The sequence below is a fragment of the Anas platyrhynchos genome, chromosome 6 (assembly GCF_047663525.1).
Source record: "Anas platyrhynchos isolate ZD024472 breed Pekin duck chromosome 6, IASCAAS_PekinDuck_T2T, whole genome shotgun sequence".
NCBI classification, from domain to species: Eukaryota; Metazoa; Chordata; class Aves; order Anseriformes; family Anatidae; genus Anas; species Anas platyrhynchos.
The window spans coordinates 24647712-24663396 of NC_092592.1; the positions used below are offsets into that span (position 1 = coordinate 24647712).

General features: G+C 38.8%; 1 protein-coding gene across 7 annotated transcripts in view; it reads right to left on the reverse strand.

Annotated features, from left to right (window-relative positions):
- Positions 1–266: 266 nt before the first annotated feature.
- LGI1 (leucine rich glioma inactivated 1) overlaps positions 267–15685 on the reverse strand; it is a 30908-nt gene continuing 15489 nt past the window's right edge. Inside the window, exons 2-9 of one of the 7 annotated variants that reach the window (XM_027460398.3) lie at positions 12147–12596; positions 11697–11768; positions 7674–7745; positions 7499–7570; positions 3514–3585; positions 2096–2265; positions 1514–1678; positions 267–1432 (exon numbers count right to left, since the gene is read on the reverse strand). In XM_027460398.3, the coding sequence (XP_027316199.1) occupies positions 615–1432; positions 1514–1678; positions 2096–2265; positions 3514–3585; positions 7499–7570; positions 7674–7745; positions 11697–11768; positions 12147–12337 (1632 nt within the window). In that variant the 5' untranslated portion in view covers positions 12338–12596 and the 3' untranslated portion in view covers positions 267–614. Of the gene's footprint in view, positions 1433–1513; positions 1679–2095; positions 2266–3513; positions 3586–7498; positions 7571–7673; positions 7746–11696; positions 11769–12137; positions 12767–15685 lie in introns of those variants that run through there. The other 6 variants (XM_027460399.3, XM_013093957.5, XM_038181569.2 and 3 more) reach the window with 6 other exon arrangements.

Here is a 15685-nt window from a genome sequence, read left to right on the forward strand (position 1 = left end):
AACAATTTTTTCTGGATGGAGTCCAGTTTGAATGAGTGAATCTTCATCTAAACGCAAAGATGTGTTCAGGTTACCATTTATAGGGCTGTGATTCTATATTGCATTTTCATCAAGAACTTCTTGTATATGTAAAACCCACCTGATCATACTGTGCATCTTCAATGCAGTACAACTCAGCATTGGGCAACATACTTTCTTGGGTTTATTTTATATGTGTATAACATATACACAAATAAAACTATAACCTGCAAATAATATTTGGAATGTGAAAGACACAAAATGTAAACATTTTATTTGGCAGTTGTTTCAAACAGGTGAATAAATAAATGGAAAAGTACATCTTAATATTCTTTATAGCAACAGATGCAGTTGCAGACATATTTACATACTGTGGATGCAAAGAACAGTTAATTTAATTTCTTTTTGTTAAAAAATGCAACTTCCAACACCACTAGACTTGACAATTAAAGATGAAGATACTAGTAATACTTTGTTCTAGCAATCTCAACTTTTAAAGGCATTCATTTGGAAGTAAGATAAGAGCGTCATCATGCATTTAGTTCATTTTGTCCACGTATGGTAGAAAGTCTGATGTAATCTCAGAATTATGAGTGTCATGCGCTTAAGTCAACTATGACATGTTTATAAATCAATGTAGTTCCCTTAAAACTTGAAGCAAAGAGAAAATCTCGTTTATCGATGGAGACATGTATGAAAGATCTTGGTGCCTGTATGTTTAATTCTTGAAACTTCACAAATTTTGCTTTCTCAGCATCCCAATAATAGACTTGAGTGAAAGAATAATCACTTCCAAGAATGGCATATTGATAATTACTTATCTGAAGTGGTTGGAATACCATTGACCCTCGGGATGGCATCCTTTGTAAATCCAGAAATGCTGAACCACCCCATTTCATTACTTTAGAGTCCCCAATAAATCTTGTTAAACAAATGTATACATCCTCTTTCACCTTGAAATGTTTCACTGCATATGCATCTTCCATGTCTTGGATATCAAAACGCTTAACAAATTCATTTGTTCCTTTGTTCCATTGATATATTACAGGTCTTTGGGAACTACTTGACAGAATTAAATGCGGTTTGCCGGATATTTCAAGATACTCCACATCAGTATCTCTGTACCAGGCATGCAGAGACTGATGGGAATAAAATCCATTCCCATTCCATTTGTAAACAGTGGTGAAACCAGCTTTTGAACTGTCTGCAACGACAAAATACCAGTCTTCAGCAATCCTGAACGTTTCAATGTCATTGGGTTTTCGTATTTTAAGGATTTCAATATCTTGAATTTTTATAAACTTATTAGCAAAAATATCTCTTTTATATATGTGGGAGCCTCCAAACAGCTGTGCGACAATGACATATAGCTGACTCTCAATAACTATGGGTTTACACACAACAGTTGAAGTACCTATAAAAAGAAAAGTAAAAGACAAGGTTAGCACCACTTATTGGATCACCTGTTGTAATGTTGTTTGAGCAGTGTTTATACCTGTTATGTTGTCATAATTCCTGAACATCACTTCTACATGGTCCCATTCGAGAAAGATGCATTTTCCAGTGAAGGGCTGAGCAATAACCACATGTTCATCATTCATGTATGAGAAAGTATCTACTGACAGAGATTGGTATGGCAGGGACTGATAAACTTCAAATTCTGCAAAAGTGCACACAACATATGATAATTACAGAGATACTTCCCATACCATACTGAAAGAACATCTTCTTAACATACTTTATTACAAATTACAGTATTTAATTACTAGTCCAATTTTCCTGTTGAAAAAAGGAACACTGCAATCTGTTTTCCAATATTTCTCAACTAAAAGAGGTGCTATTTTGTGTCCCAGTTCTTCAAATCCTTGTATAGCATCCTGAAGTCCAAGTAGAAGCTGCAAGATAAGATCCCACTCCCAAGTGCTTCCTGTGCCAAACTTGTACCTGCACAAAATTCATATTGGTTTTACTGAAAGTTCCAGCTGGCATGTAGACTTCTTGCATAATGGACCCTAGAATAAAAAATACATAGCTTTGACTTTATTTTAACATGTTTTAATAATTTGAAACACATTACCTGTAATAATACAATCAAATTCTTTCGGTGAGAGGCTATTGATTTTGCGCTTCTTATATTCTGGTGGGCTTTCACAGTAAATGTCTTCCACAGTTGCATTGGTGCTGCCCAGCCACTCCACTAACCACTTCAGTTTGCAGTCACAATTAAATGCATTGCCTCTAAGATCTCTACAACAAATAAATCATGCATTGAAGATAAGTAGTCAGTTGCTGTTTTCCTCCTCGCACGACAACAACAAACTGTTCTTTTGTTAAACATGTGCGATCTTGCTTATTCTCAGTTGATGCCTTCCTGGATTAATTTGTCCTGTCCCATAGTTAAATATACATACTAGAACATACACAGATTTAATTTTATTGATAATCAGTAGGAAGTTTTTGTTGATTTCCTGAAGTTTGAATGTACACAAAGGCCTACCAAACTGATTGCCCCATGTCTGGGGAGGTTCTTTGTTTTGGTTGTTTTGGATTACCCTTTCTCAATACAAACATTCTAGATAAAACAGAAATTAAATTATCCTGATTTCAACCAGTGAGTATTTGCTATGTCCTTTAGATGTACTCATTTAGAGGTTTAGGAGACGCAAGCAAAGGAGTTCTGTTCAAGTCTTTTACAGCTGTCTTTGGTCAGATTTCTGAAAGTATGTACAGGAATGGGCAAGCCCCAGGACCAGACTGTGTAACCAGCTGGCCATGACCAGTCGTGCCAAGTAATGCTACAGGATACACTGAACACCTCCACAACCTGCTACTGCCACCCTATGCTATGAATTCAGCCTACCTTGTTCATACCAGGAGCAGGGAGAGGGTGTTCTGCACTCATCCCAAATCCGGTGAAACAGAATTTGGTATGTTGCAAAGAGAACATGTTTCAGTGAAGCAACTATAGGCTTTATCTGTTTATCTATATTTTGTAATTTTATTGGTAACTAAGTTGTATATTTAAATAAATTTATGTTTTGTTTTGGTTGTGGTTAGATTTGGTATGGGATATGGTACTTACTGAGACACTTATGCTTTTTTGATAACAAATTGCCTTCCCATAACTTATTTAAACATAGAAATATTACATCCAATAAGTATCTTACACCCTCCTCTCATATCATGCTCTCTCATGCATCCCTTAGGACATTTCCTTCTTATTCACTAAGTCTTATTGAACATGCAGATATCTTACATAACTACTAACAATATCACTTATCTTTGTAATTATTGAATATCCCAAACTAAAACAACTGATCAACAACAGAAGCCAAAAAACAAGCCTACCCATACTGGGTAGTTTCTACCCAGTAATAAGATCCCATTACTAGGATTACCAGTACGTATTGGTTTGAATGGTTACTCAGAACGTCCTATAAAAACAGCTCTTTATATTTTTAGTATAATTAATAGATTAATTAAATGCTTTCTTACACATTTGTTAAAGAATCCAAGCCTTTGAATATGTCTTTTGGAAGCGATTGGAGATTATTATTTGCGAGACTCCTGTAAAAGAAGATACTTCAGTATCAGTGCTAACTCATGAAATTACACATTTTTGCAAGGTGTAATACTGTGTTGTTCTTGTTTTTGTTTTGTTTTGTTTTCTTAAGGTAAAGAACTCTAGCATTTTCCAGCACTTAATTCTCCAAGACTGCTCTGAAGAACAGCTCATTTACTTTGTGACTATTTCTTCCACTAAAACACCCTGCCTCCTTCTGCTTTCTGACTCTTCAGCAGTCTTCCAGCATTCACAATACCTCACTTAGCAGGGTAAAAAGTGCAATCACCTCTGGTGTTTTGCCAACACCATTATTTTAAAACAATTAGTTATGATTGGACCTACTAATGTTTTCCTTAGGAGATACCAATACATAGTGTTCATATTACTGCAATCTCCCACTTTCTTGTCTCCCTTCTGGAAACAAAATCTTAATACCAGGTGTCATTGTATTGGACTTAGGCTTAGCTCATAGTTTTTGGAAATATGCAATAATAGACAAGAAATTGCTGACTGGTATGAATTTATTTCCTGGAATATCTTTGTGTGAGTGTGTGTGTGTGTGAGACCAGAAAAAAGAAAAAAAAAAAAAAAAAGTTGTGTTAATTCCCAATTTTTAATGTTGAGAAAACACACCCTAAATGCACTGAGTATTCTAGCTAGTAAGGTCGGGAGGAAATGGGAGCAGCCTTTAAACAAGGAATGTTACACTTCTGTTGCAAACATCTCTGTAAGTCCACCAAAGGTCTGGGTTCTCCTAGTTGTCCCTGAGGACATGCCAGGAAAATAATAATGTTATAGGGTATAGCTGATGTCTTTTTTGATTAACAAAATTATTTATCTCTTATGAGAAGAAAAGAAAACGGAAAGAAAGCATTCTAATTTAACATCCCAGTTAGAATCTGTAGCTAGTAAGTCATAGAACCTCTTCTGTTTTTACTTTTAAACACAAAAATTACTGACTACAATTTCTCCCACCAAGCAAAGCCACTAAGGCATATACTTAAACTGAAAAACAGGCCCAGACCTACTAGGTTTACTGCCTCATTTAAAAGAGAGCATTCTCTGCCTTATCAGGTATAGTAAATAGGGGATGCCATTAGTCCCTTCTGGCTTTGCAGCTTTCAAAGTATATCTGGTTGCAACACTGTGTGGTGTATGGATCATATGCTTCGCTTATGCTCAATTTTACACTCCAGCAATTATTTCAAAGTCAGGTAACTCTTATGGACAAAACTAAGCAGACTTAGAAGAAAAGGCAGGTTTAATGTCCTATATATTCTTTATGACCTCAATTACATCAAGCTAAAGGGACAATGCCCTTGGAAATACCAGTGGCTCACCACTGCCACGGGAATATGACTAAAAGAAAAATTTGTGCAAGGTTTATGCATTCACCAATTTTTGGATGAAAAGTTTGCATTTTATATTCAACTGTTAAAAAGCATACTTGTATGTTAGAAGACACTGACTTGCCTAGATGGTACTGTACATGGCATTTGCTTTATGGTAAGACAGTAAGGGTTGAGTCAAACATGCAGTTATGCTTATAGACAGATACTTGCAGTTCTGCAAGAAATGCAATTGAAATGATACACTGTGCATAGAAATTATTTCCCAGTCCTAACTGTAAGGTTTTGACATTAAATTAGTAAATTAGTTGAAAAATGCAATCATGTTAATTTTTCTTTTCCTCAGTCTACCCTAGGCAGAAAATGAATTGTGTTGCATAACAAATACTAGATCGCTCTATTTTACAATAAGGACACACTGTAATTATCAAAGTTAATTGCATAATAAAAATACAAATGTTTGGATAGCTTTCTGTATTGCAAAAGCTTTATTGCGAAAAGGAAGTGAACAGAATAAATAGAGCAAAGTTGATATTCTCCTCTATCTCAATGGAACTCATTTCTATGGTTGTTTACTGTGATTCTTTTTACTATATTTTATGTATCTCAAGTACCCTTCTGTTTCTTAAATGAGAAATGCCTCAGGATGCCAAATGATTATTCTTAATATGTAAGTACAATTTCCCCCAAAGGGTGGGGAGTAGTTCCGCAAACAGATTAAACTATTCACATTCTGTTTTTAATGGACCTGCCTTTGCAATTATTCTCTGAAAAATTCTCATTGTCTTGATGAATAGCTCTCCATGTGCAATAGCAGCATGCTGCACAAATCTATGTCCCAAAAATGTGCATACGACCACATGCAAACCACAATGGCTCCTCAAATGTGGCTCTATCTTTTGCATATGTTTTCTTTTATGAAACTGTTGAAGCATCCCCGGAAACCAACATAACAGTCAAGACAAGATGTTGCTCTTGGACTGCATGCTCTGTGGTGAAGAAACTGCCTTCCTCAAACTGCCTTCCTCTGTGTTAGAAAAGCAATTTGCTCACTGGCAGTAACAGCTACTAAATAAATAAATGAGTATAATAAATAATGTACTGGAACCATTTGTGAATATAAAGCTATTCATGTGCATAAATATTTTGAAGATAGAGTCCCAGTTACCAGCCTTATCCTAATATTTGCCTTTTTTAACACAATTATACCTGTACCAATAACATGGATTTTTATAGGATGTGCACAGACTGTTTATATATCTTTTTCCTTGTCTTCCTTCTTTTCCCTTCCTCAGACCTAAAGCCATCCTATAAGTAACTTTACACAATAGCAGTCACAGTAGGCTCAGTTTGAGCCAGCTGTGAGTCTCGTCTACTCTGATCAAAAAGGAAAGGTTTTATGGTACATTTACTATGTGGTGAAGGCTTTGATGAATTGCAATTAAACTATTATATTTATGCATTAACTATTTAAATTTGAGCCTTTGATTTCTCCTGTGTCTAAATATATAAAAGAAAAAGTTAAATGATCCTCTTTCAAAACCCGCCTTGAGGTTATTATGTTAGGGCCAAGAGGTCAGAATCTACTCCACTGCCTGTGACAGACACCCTAAGATATATGCTGCAGAATGCAAATGCTCAGAGCCGGGTATAAATCCATGTCAGGCACACCCTGGATATTTTACCCTCCTTCTCTTACAGTATTTTTGTATTTTTAGTTTTCTTGCAGTATGTATTGTATTTGCTGAAATAATACTATTGCTAAATCATAAACTCATTGCCAGACAAGAGACAAAAGCCTGTTTGAAGGCTGTCTTGCTGGATGAGATCATGAGGCTGCTACCCTCGTGTTTGCAGTTAAATGTTACAGGTATTTGTTGTCAGCGTGCGCTTCACCTGCTGAGCACAGTGTGAGCAATACCTCTGTGGGTGTGAGCACGGCAGCACTGCCGAAAGGTAGGCCCTGGTGTTGGTGCTCAGGACGTGACAGCCCATCGTGGGCTGCTCTGGCTTCAGGAGGTGCAGTACAGGGTTTGAAGCAGTTTCTGCTGAAGTATGAGGGCTGAACAGCTCAGAGGAAGAACTGGATGGCCGTGATATTGCCAAGGATCCAGGCCAGACTGTGGTGCATGAGAAGAGACATGCCTATTCCCCTGTGCATCTCACCCCCATGGCACCTCAGTGCTGATCACTGCTCTCCTCTCAAAGTCCCAAACTTGGCCTCGCTCTCCTATCTCATCTCTCCAGTGCCCAGGTGTCTGACCCACCCTGCCCTCCCTGCACCTCCTTGCTCAGCTGGAAATCCCCAGAGCCCTGAGCAGGGCAAGCCAGGGAGCTACTGCCGTATATGCACGGCCTCGAGGCTGTTTGGGTCCCAGCTTAATACACAACCACAGTTTGGAAGTCTTTGGTGAAACCTAACGATTAGCATTCTAATTAAATGAATATTAATATCGCTTAAACAAATAAATATAGATATATATCAAAATGCTAAATTAAACAACACAGTGCTTCAGTTACTATGTTAAATATACTAAGTATAAATATATCCAACCACTTTACTTACAGGTGAATTAAAGATTTCAGTCCTCTGAAAGTATTTCTTGAAATTGACTTAATGCTGTTGTTCTCTATGAACCTGTAATGGGTCGTAAAGTCATTCTGGTCAAAGCAGTGCCTGGAACTTGGAAGCCCACCCACTCTCATCAATAATGCCAGGAAATATTATTTTGTTCACTCACAAATATTCTAGATGAGGAAGGCCCATAAAAGCATCATCACTAATAACATCAAAAGTGTTGGAGGTAAACAACCTGTGTAAAGAAATGCAAAACAAAAGACTGTTAGGTTACTAGCACCTTTAGAAAATGGTTCAGCAATCCATACCATGCCAAGCTTCAACTGACAGTTTTTGTGGTTTTGCCTATGCAAAGCACTACAGGATCATCAGACTAAAACACGCTGCTGACACGTTGCGCCATTGTCTGGTGCAGTGGAAGGCCCCAGCAACTCACTGCTTTGCATACTGGCGCCATCTCATAAAATTCCATTGACTTCTGTAGGATGTAAGAGTGGGTTTATCATTGCCAATAGAACAATGGCATTGTACAAGAGCCACTGAGGACATACTCGGATGACAATTAATTGCTCAAGTACTAGAGACGTCTAAATAGTGTTGAAGAACACTTACTTTTGATGACAACATGGGGAAAGCTTGTTAAGCCAGACATCAGGTTGAATTTACACACCTGACAGGTAGGAAAAACCCTTAACTTAGGAGTTAAACTTGTGAGCATGTTTGACTTGAGGGTACTGAGAGTTTTCTGAATTTCTTAAGGTTACTTTAATTCAGTCAATGTTCAAAACAGAAATACTTTTTAAGACTGCATTATACCTGCTGTAGACAGCTTTTAGTAGGTGCACATATTTTTCATCCATCTAGCAGTAAAAATACTGGCAACACATTTAATTTTATGTAATTCTGTAGCCATTAGAAGTGGACTAGGATTGATTTTTCCAGCTTTATTTATGATATTCAGCCATGTTTGCATTCATCCATTTTAACTCATCTCAGGACTGCCACACCTTAATATGGTGAGGCACTGTCAAGTAGGATAAACTTTACTTTTCCACAGTGGAACACCAGATGCACACCTATATTTTATTCACTTGGACATGATGGATAAATAGACCTATACTATGACATCCTTAGGAATTCAGGAATTTAAGATTTCCAAGTATGAATTAATACACTTAATGAGTTAATCTCTTCCTTTGAAGTTTAGATTAAGAATAAATTCCAGTTGGTTTATTTTTCTCGTTTGACTATTGCAGACTGTGTTTTTTCCACTTTGAATTTGTCTCTATATAATTACAAAAAATATACATAATCAGGAAATTCTTCCCTTTTTAAAGATACAATAATATTTCTCCTAGAGAAAATAAGTATTGTTATAAAATCTCTGAGCCAGTTGACCAATTTGGTAAACCCACTGTCTGCAAATTATCTTTATTTTCTGATGTGATTTCTCTGGATAATTTTTATTTTTCTGCACTCTACCCTCCTTGTATTTTACAAGAATAGGGTAGTATCTCTTTAAGTAGCATGGCTGTTTTAGAGATCGCCAGGTTTATAGCACAGGTCTTGCACTTGGTGAGCTCATTTACCTCCCATCTCGTACCTTCCCCCAGTGGCTGTATCACGTATTTGATGCACAAAGCATCTTTTCTCCCATTCTGACCTGAACAACCTGATCTGCTCGATCTGTGGTCCACTAACTAGCTATTTGTGGGGTGAGGACAGAGGCAGAAGATGCTGCGCTGTAGCTAGGGACCATATTGCTGAGCAGGAACTGCACTGCTGACTGGTATGAATCCTACTGCCACAATTACCTCCCTTCTCACTGCATGCTTCCATGTTATAAGGGCACCCTCAGCACGTTGCCTGATAGACGCAGCTACAAGTGCTGGAGATCAGAGCAGGGCGATGTTCTCATTTAGGGAACACTCCTGCTGGCACTTCACTCTGTCTCTGTAGGTCCTGAACATTTTCAGTGTCACATGAAGAGCACAGAACATACCATCTGCACCATTCAAGAAGAAAAGCTCTGCTGTCCTGGGACTTGGGTGTAGTGTTCAGCAGAACAAGACCATGATTTTTCCAGGGACCATTGCCACTACTACAGTAAAAACAGTAGTAAATAATAATAGAGGCAGACATATTCCTCACTCAGAAATGTGTGGTTGGCATACTGGAGATACCGAGTAACATTTGGACTTTAAAAATGTAATGCTAGAGAGTGTTATGTAAAAGTATGTATAGGCTGCTAAATCTTGCTTGTGGCTAAATTAAACCTACCAATATAGCTATAATCACGCAAAGTTAGAACTTACTTTAATTAACCAGAGATTTCCATATTCTTATTTGCCTTACTCTATCTCCCGCCAAATGTGGAAAATTTTATTTCCCACTTAGAAACTGGAGTTGGCCCCATGGCTAGAGTCCTGCTTCTACAAGCTGTATTTAAGGACTCATTTGCCTTAGATCAGCAGCCTGACTTTCCAAAGATGGCAAGCAGCTCAGCTACCATGTTAGAAATATGTCTGGAAAAGTATTCAGCAGTATTTTTAGAAACGCTAGGTAGCAGAGGTAAGTAATCTCTGGATTGTTTGTACCGTTCTAACAGACCACTTGTCAAAGCCCACAGTGGAACAAAAACTGTTTTTTCTGGGGGTGCAGCTTTCGTTGCAGCATTATTAACAGCAGCTGAGGACGTGTTTCAGTGAAGCATAAGGCAGACCATGCAGATCATTGCCATGACCAAAATGCCAAAACTCATTGTCAGAGACTAGGAGCCTTCTGTGCCAGGCACTATAATGACTCAAAATAACCAGAATGTGTCTGTCCTGCTCCACCCTACCCAACCCTGCTTCCCCTGGCAGTGGGATTGCTAAGTGTAGGTGGCACATCGTAGCCAGGAGAGATGATTATCATGTCCTACTCGCTCATCAGATACAAGCTGCACCACTGCTATTTCTTTTTTCTCTTCCTTTTGAAAGCCCTATGGCAGGAAATGTGTGAAATTTGTCCCATTTGTGATCTGTGACCACCAGGGAAAATATTCTCAGGAATAAAGCACAATGGAAAAGCATTTAGGTTTCCATAGTAACTGCATTTACCTATTTACCCTGTATCCAAAATTGTACAGTATGTCTGCACCTCCTTATCAGCTCCACTTGAGGTAGCAGAGTACAGCTAGGGTCAGGGCTTCAGCTATCAGCGCACCGGCAGTTTAATGTGACAGCCTTAGGGCTCTGATATACCAACACTGCCCTTCTGACCACATCCAGAGTGCATGGCAAGTCAGTCCAGGACAGACGTCTAATTTTGATGTTGATCACATCAGGGAGTCCTTCTGGCCAGATTTCTGAGACCAGTCTGGATGTTTTTCAGGCTGGTGGCACATCCACTATAAACAGTTCAGGTTACACCCCCTCTACCTTCGCATAGCTAGCAATTATATAATCATATGCCCACATTTCTAGGAAAGTCTGTGAACCTGTAAAAATCCTATATAGAAATGCATCCAATTTTGAATATCCAGAAATACTTTCTTGCTATGTATACCTCATCACAGTATTTGATTTTGAAATAATAGCTTTTTAATATTTTTTTTTTTTTTAAAGAAAATCTTCATTACTGTTATGCACTTTCAAAGAACGTGAAATAACAAATAGGGTCAAATCCAGAAACTAGCAAGGCAAAACTCCCACTGAAGTGACTAAACTTCCACAGAAGTCAATGGCAATTTTACATGGCAAAGGACTTCAGGACCTGTCCCACCAAAATGAAGGGCCTGATCTGAGAGGTTCTGAGCTTGCAGGCAAGTTGCAAATGAGCACCTTTATATTGGGATCAAGCCCTGGGGCTGCAGAAAAGAAACAAGAAAAATTGTTGCAATGCTCAAATCCCTACTGTGATATTAATTAAAGTATTATAAAGATAGCACACATTCTGAAAGCTTCAGAATGCAATAATTCAAAGTAGCACTGACAACAGATATCCCTGCAAAATACTAAGTACATGCACTTCGAAAAAATTAAACATGCACTATCTTTCAAATGAGTAAAAAGTCTTGTATTTTGTCATCTGATGAACCTTCTTTTGCTATTTCTCAAAAAAATAATGCTGAGACCCTCTTTACACTATTTATGGATACATATACATTTCATAACAGAAATTATATGATAGAAATATTTCTCACAGAAGCTGCAGAGATGGTGTGAGCAAAAAACTCCCTTCTGGGATTTTAGTAAAAGCAGATCTCACAAAGGATCTGGAAAGAAGAAAAACACAACCTTATATTAATGAAGTCTCATATATGCATGGTTATAATACTGATCTGGTCATCACAGAGAAATGTTTTTATGCAAGTACTGAAAATAAAAAATAAAAAAATGGATGTTACAGGTTTCCTACAGTATAGAAGCAGGTATAAAATGGTATGTGTGCACAGACACAGACAGACAGACAGATGAAAGAGATGTAAAAATCATGATTCAAGAATGCAGCACAATTTTAACACATTAGCTGATGATTCTGAATGCTGGAGGTACTCCCTGCAGCAAGCATCCTTCGGTATGCACTGAAAACACCACACATCCTAGTTCATTTTAAATCATAAATTAAATAACCAAATGCTTACAGCCCTTACAGTGAGATAACATCAGGCGGAACGCTGCGAGGAATAGATCTGGCATTTTCACATAAAGCATTATCTTTGGTACAAGTACACCAGGCAGGACATTTTGGCTTCACTGGTTTCTTCCCTTCAGTCAGCAAAAGCACAGATAAAAGGCATAAGAAATAAGCAATTCTTCTAAAGGGTCTGCTGGCATTTCCCATTCTTTTGATCCGCTCTCGTTCCAGCCAGTTGAAAGAATATCCCAAAACATGAACAGGGGTTCTTTATTCAGCCATTGGATGTCTTTCTATAAGTCCAGGTCAATATTTGTCTCTGCTTTCCCAACCCTTTTCTTTCTCTTTCACTCTGTTTCTGTAGACAGAAACCTGCAGCTGATCTGTGTATTTCCACTCACTCAGGCAACGTACTGCTGAGAGAAGAGACCTGCGAGGTGCTGTAAGATGGGGAAAATCCAACCGGCTGAAGGAAGAAAAAAAAAAAAAAGAAAGACTTGCATCACCACAAAAACACTGAGCACAACACAGCATTAGATTGCAAAGTGATGTAACTGAGAAATACACTGCTTTCTGTTTTCACAGGGAGGCCCTTTCCCTGTTGCCAAAAATAGTACAGCATTATGTTTTGCTGGTGGGTGGGTGAGTGGGTGTGGGGTGGAGTATGTGTGTGCGGGGGGGGGGATCTGTCATCTTTTACTGGATCCCTACAACCTCAGGAACCTTTGAGAATTATGCTTCGCATATTGCAAGCAGCAGAACTGAGGGCAGTATCCCCTGAAAAATGAAATCAAGGGAAACCATCAAAAGCATTGCTGCAAAAGCTGTTAGATTAATTTTTATCCTTAGCTTTATTGCACATAGTTGTACCACTGAAAAACAAGCTGCCACACATGGAAAATATTACAATGTATGAGAGAATGCCTACAACTGTCATTCCTAAACAAAATATTTTCTCATGCAAAATAGACCCCAACTGCATTTCTAAGAAAATGGAAAAAAAAAAAAAAAAGGGGGGGGGGAAAAAACGTTCTTATTTGTTACATATTTTCTGAGCTGGTTAAATGAAGCAGACCAGGCACTGTTCAAAATGGACAATATTAATTAAAAGTTCAGGTTCAAAATTTATTTGCTGGAGACTGGTTTGATCATTTTAGATGAAAAAATAAATGTTTTTTAAACACTGGCTATGTTAAAGCCAAAGTTAAGAATGGACTTTCTTTGAAAAGTGACAGGATAGGGACAAATCTTGATGGAAACAATGAGTACTTACAATACTGCCTGGAGGCTGCAATTTAAATTAGTGCTAGGTGCAGCACAAATACTCTGCAAGAAACAGCCCTCATCCTGAAGACTTTACAGTAAACTATATTAAATATTTCATGGGGAGCTTAAGAAAAGCAGCACCTAAGTGTTATTATATAAAGAATGGTAAGACAAAACTAATGAATGCCAAATAGCTGGAAATCCAGATGGGATGTTTTTATTTTATCTGATATTGGATTGCTATTAGAAGAATTTTGCAAACATAGGTTTGACACGTTCCCTGTCAGACTGTCAGCACTGTTTGAATAACACAGATCACAAAGTCTACGAGGGTCAGCCAGATGGTACAGAAAGTTTGATACATTCGTGCTCTCTGTTGACTTCTTCACGTAGGCTTTGTCTCCTCACCAGCAGATACCTTTGAGACAGTTCTCTCATTGCTGCTGGTTACTTTTCTGATTCCATGTCGCCACCCAGTTCTGACCCTTTGATCCTGCTCTGCAGGCCATGAAATCACAAGACCAACAACGGGCCATGTCTGTCTTCCTCAGAAATGATACCAGGAAGTCCCTAGCACATACCCAGACGTAGATGCCCAGCAGGAATTTCAGGTCCTATGGGTGTGAAGTGGCAAACAGAGAAAATAGCCTGCAAAGCAGCAAGAAACAAGGATGGCAGAACCCCAATGTTACTGACTCCTTGCCTGGCTGTGGCTGAAATCTGTCTCCCCACAGTTGAGAGGAGGCTCTAGACCCACAAAATTCACAGCAGACAGATGGACTGCATCCTCAGAGGGGCCTAGGATCCTCAAAAATGTGCAGAAAGCTTTCAGAGGGCCACTTCCAAAGGCTCCTGCTAGGAGATGGCTCCAGCACTTGTGCATTAGCTCTCTCCCCTCCATGTGCCCACGCCTGCAGAAGGAAGGGCAGCTTGCACAGCTCACATTTTCTCTCTCTCTGTTTTTTTTTGTTTGTTTGTTTGTTTGTTTGTTCGTTGCTTTTTTTTTTTTTTTTGGTTTTGTTTTTAAATAAGCTCTTTATTAATTCAAGTGTGAGACCAAGGTTTCTACTTATAAGAAAATCTTCTATATCAGCAAGTCTCTCCTGAAGCAGGATCAATTTCAACTAGTGACACAAAGCTTCTTTAATACTGAGCCCTTCCACCTTTCATTAGAAAATGGTACAGAATTATAGCAACTAAAGCACTGAAATCATTATAAAGCAAATGTTGTTGCTTTCCCATGGGTACAAAGGTTACTTCTTGCTCTGGAAATGTTATAAGTGTACTACTGAAAAGGACTCTGGATTTGTAGTACTTGTCTGAGCAGAGCACCCCATCTTTGCCCCTCTGAGATGGCCTGTGGCACAAAAGCACAAGCTTCAGTGAGGTGAGAACCACAAATTCTCTAACTTTTTGCTGAAAGAGTAGAAGGCTGTTTGTTTGTTTGTTTCTGGCAAAGCTACCCATTGCCATGGCAATGGTTTGCCATTGATGTTGAAACCCATGTTGCATTTTCTTAAGCTCATTCACTGAAATCCACCATCAATTACTTAGGCATTTCTTTTCAGTTTATACTCCAGCCACATCGTGACCCTCATGAAAACTTCAGAGCGTAGCAGTTTTTCCGTAACAAAAGCACATTCTGCAGCAGAGCCGTAACCTGACTCCAATTTCACCCGTGCAGAGAACCGCCTGGAAGTTAGCTTTCTATTCCAAACTAAATGACAAAACAACTGCTTCCCCACCTCCTCTCCTTCCCCTTCCCCCCCCCGCCCCCCCCCCCCCCCAAAAAAAAGGCAAATATTATGAATATTTATAATGGCTCTATCAGAAGAGAGGCATAAATCACATTTTTCTGGGTCCTTTTGTGCCAAGCTGTGTATCTCGTTTCTTGCCATGTAGTAGTTGAAAAACAAATTGGCTCATGGCTGTTCAGGGCCATAACCTGCTCTCCAGCCACCACCACACTTGGCTCGCCCTTTACATTTGCCATCATTGCTTATTTGCTGGCCACAAACAGGCACTGGGCTGCTGTGCCAGCTCCTTCTCACTTGTGTTTCACGCACTGGGTCAACGCCATGCAAGTCAAAATGTATTTATTTTGGTTTCAGCCTGGGTTCAGCAGGAGGGATGAGGGAGGCCTGGCTTGTGTTGCTAGGTGTGCTTCTCACGATTTGGCAATGCTTTAACAGAGAAATCTTCACCTTGCCACACAACGGAGGTGCTTGCTGGCAGACATGTTCCCATATGGGCAGCGATAAGCCTGTACCGTGCTGCTGGCTGCTGTTA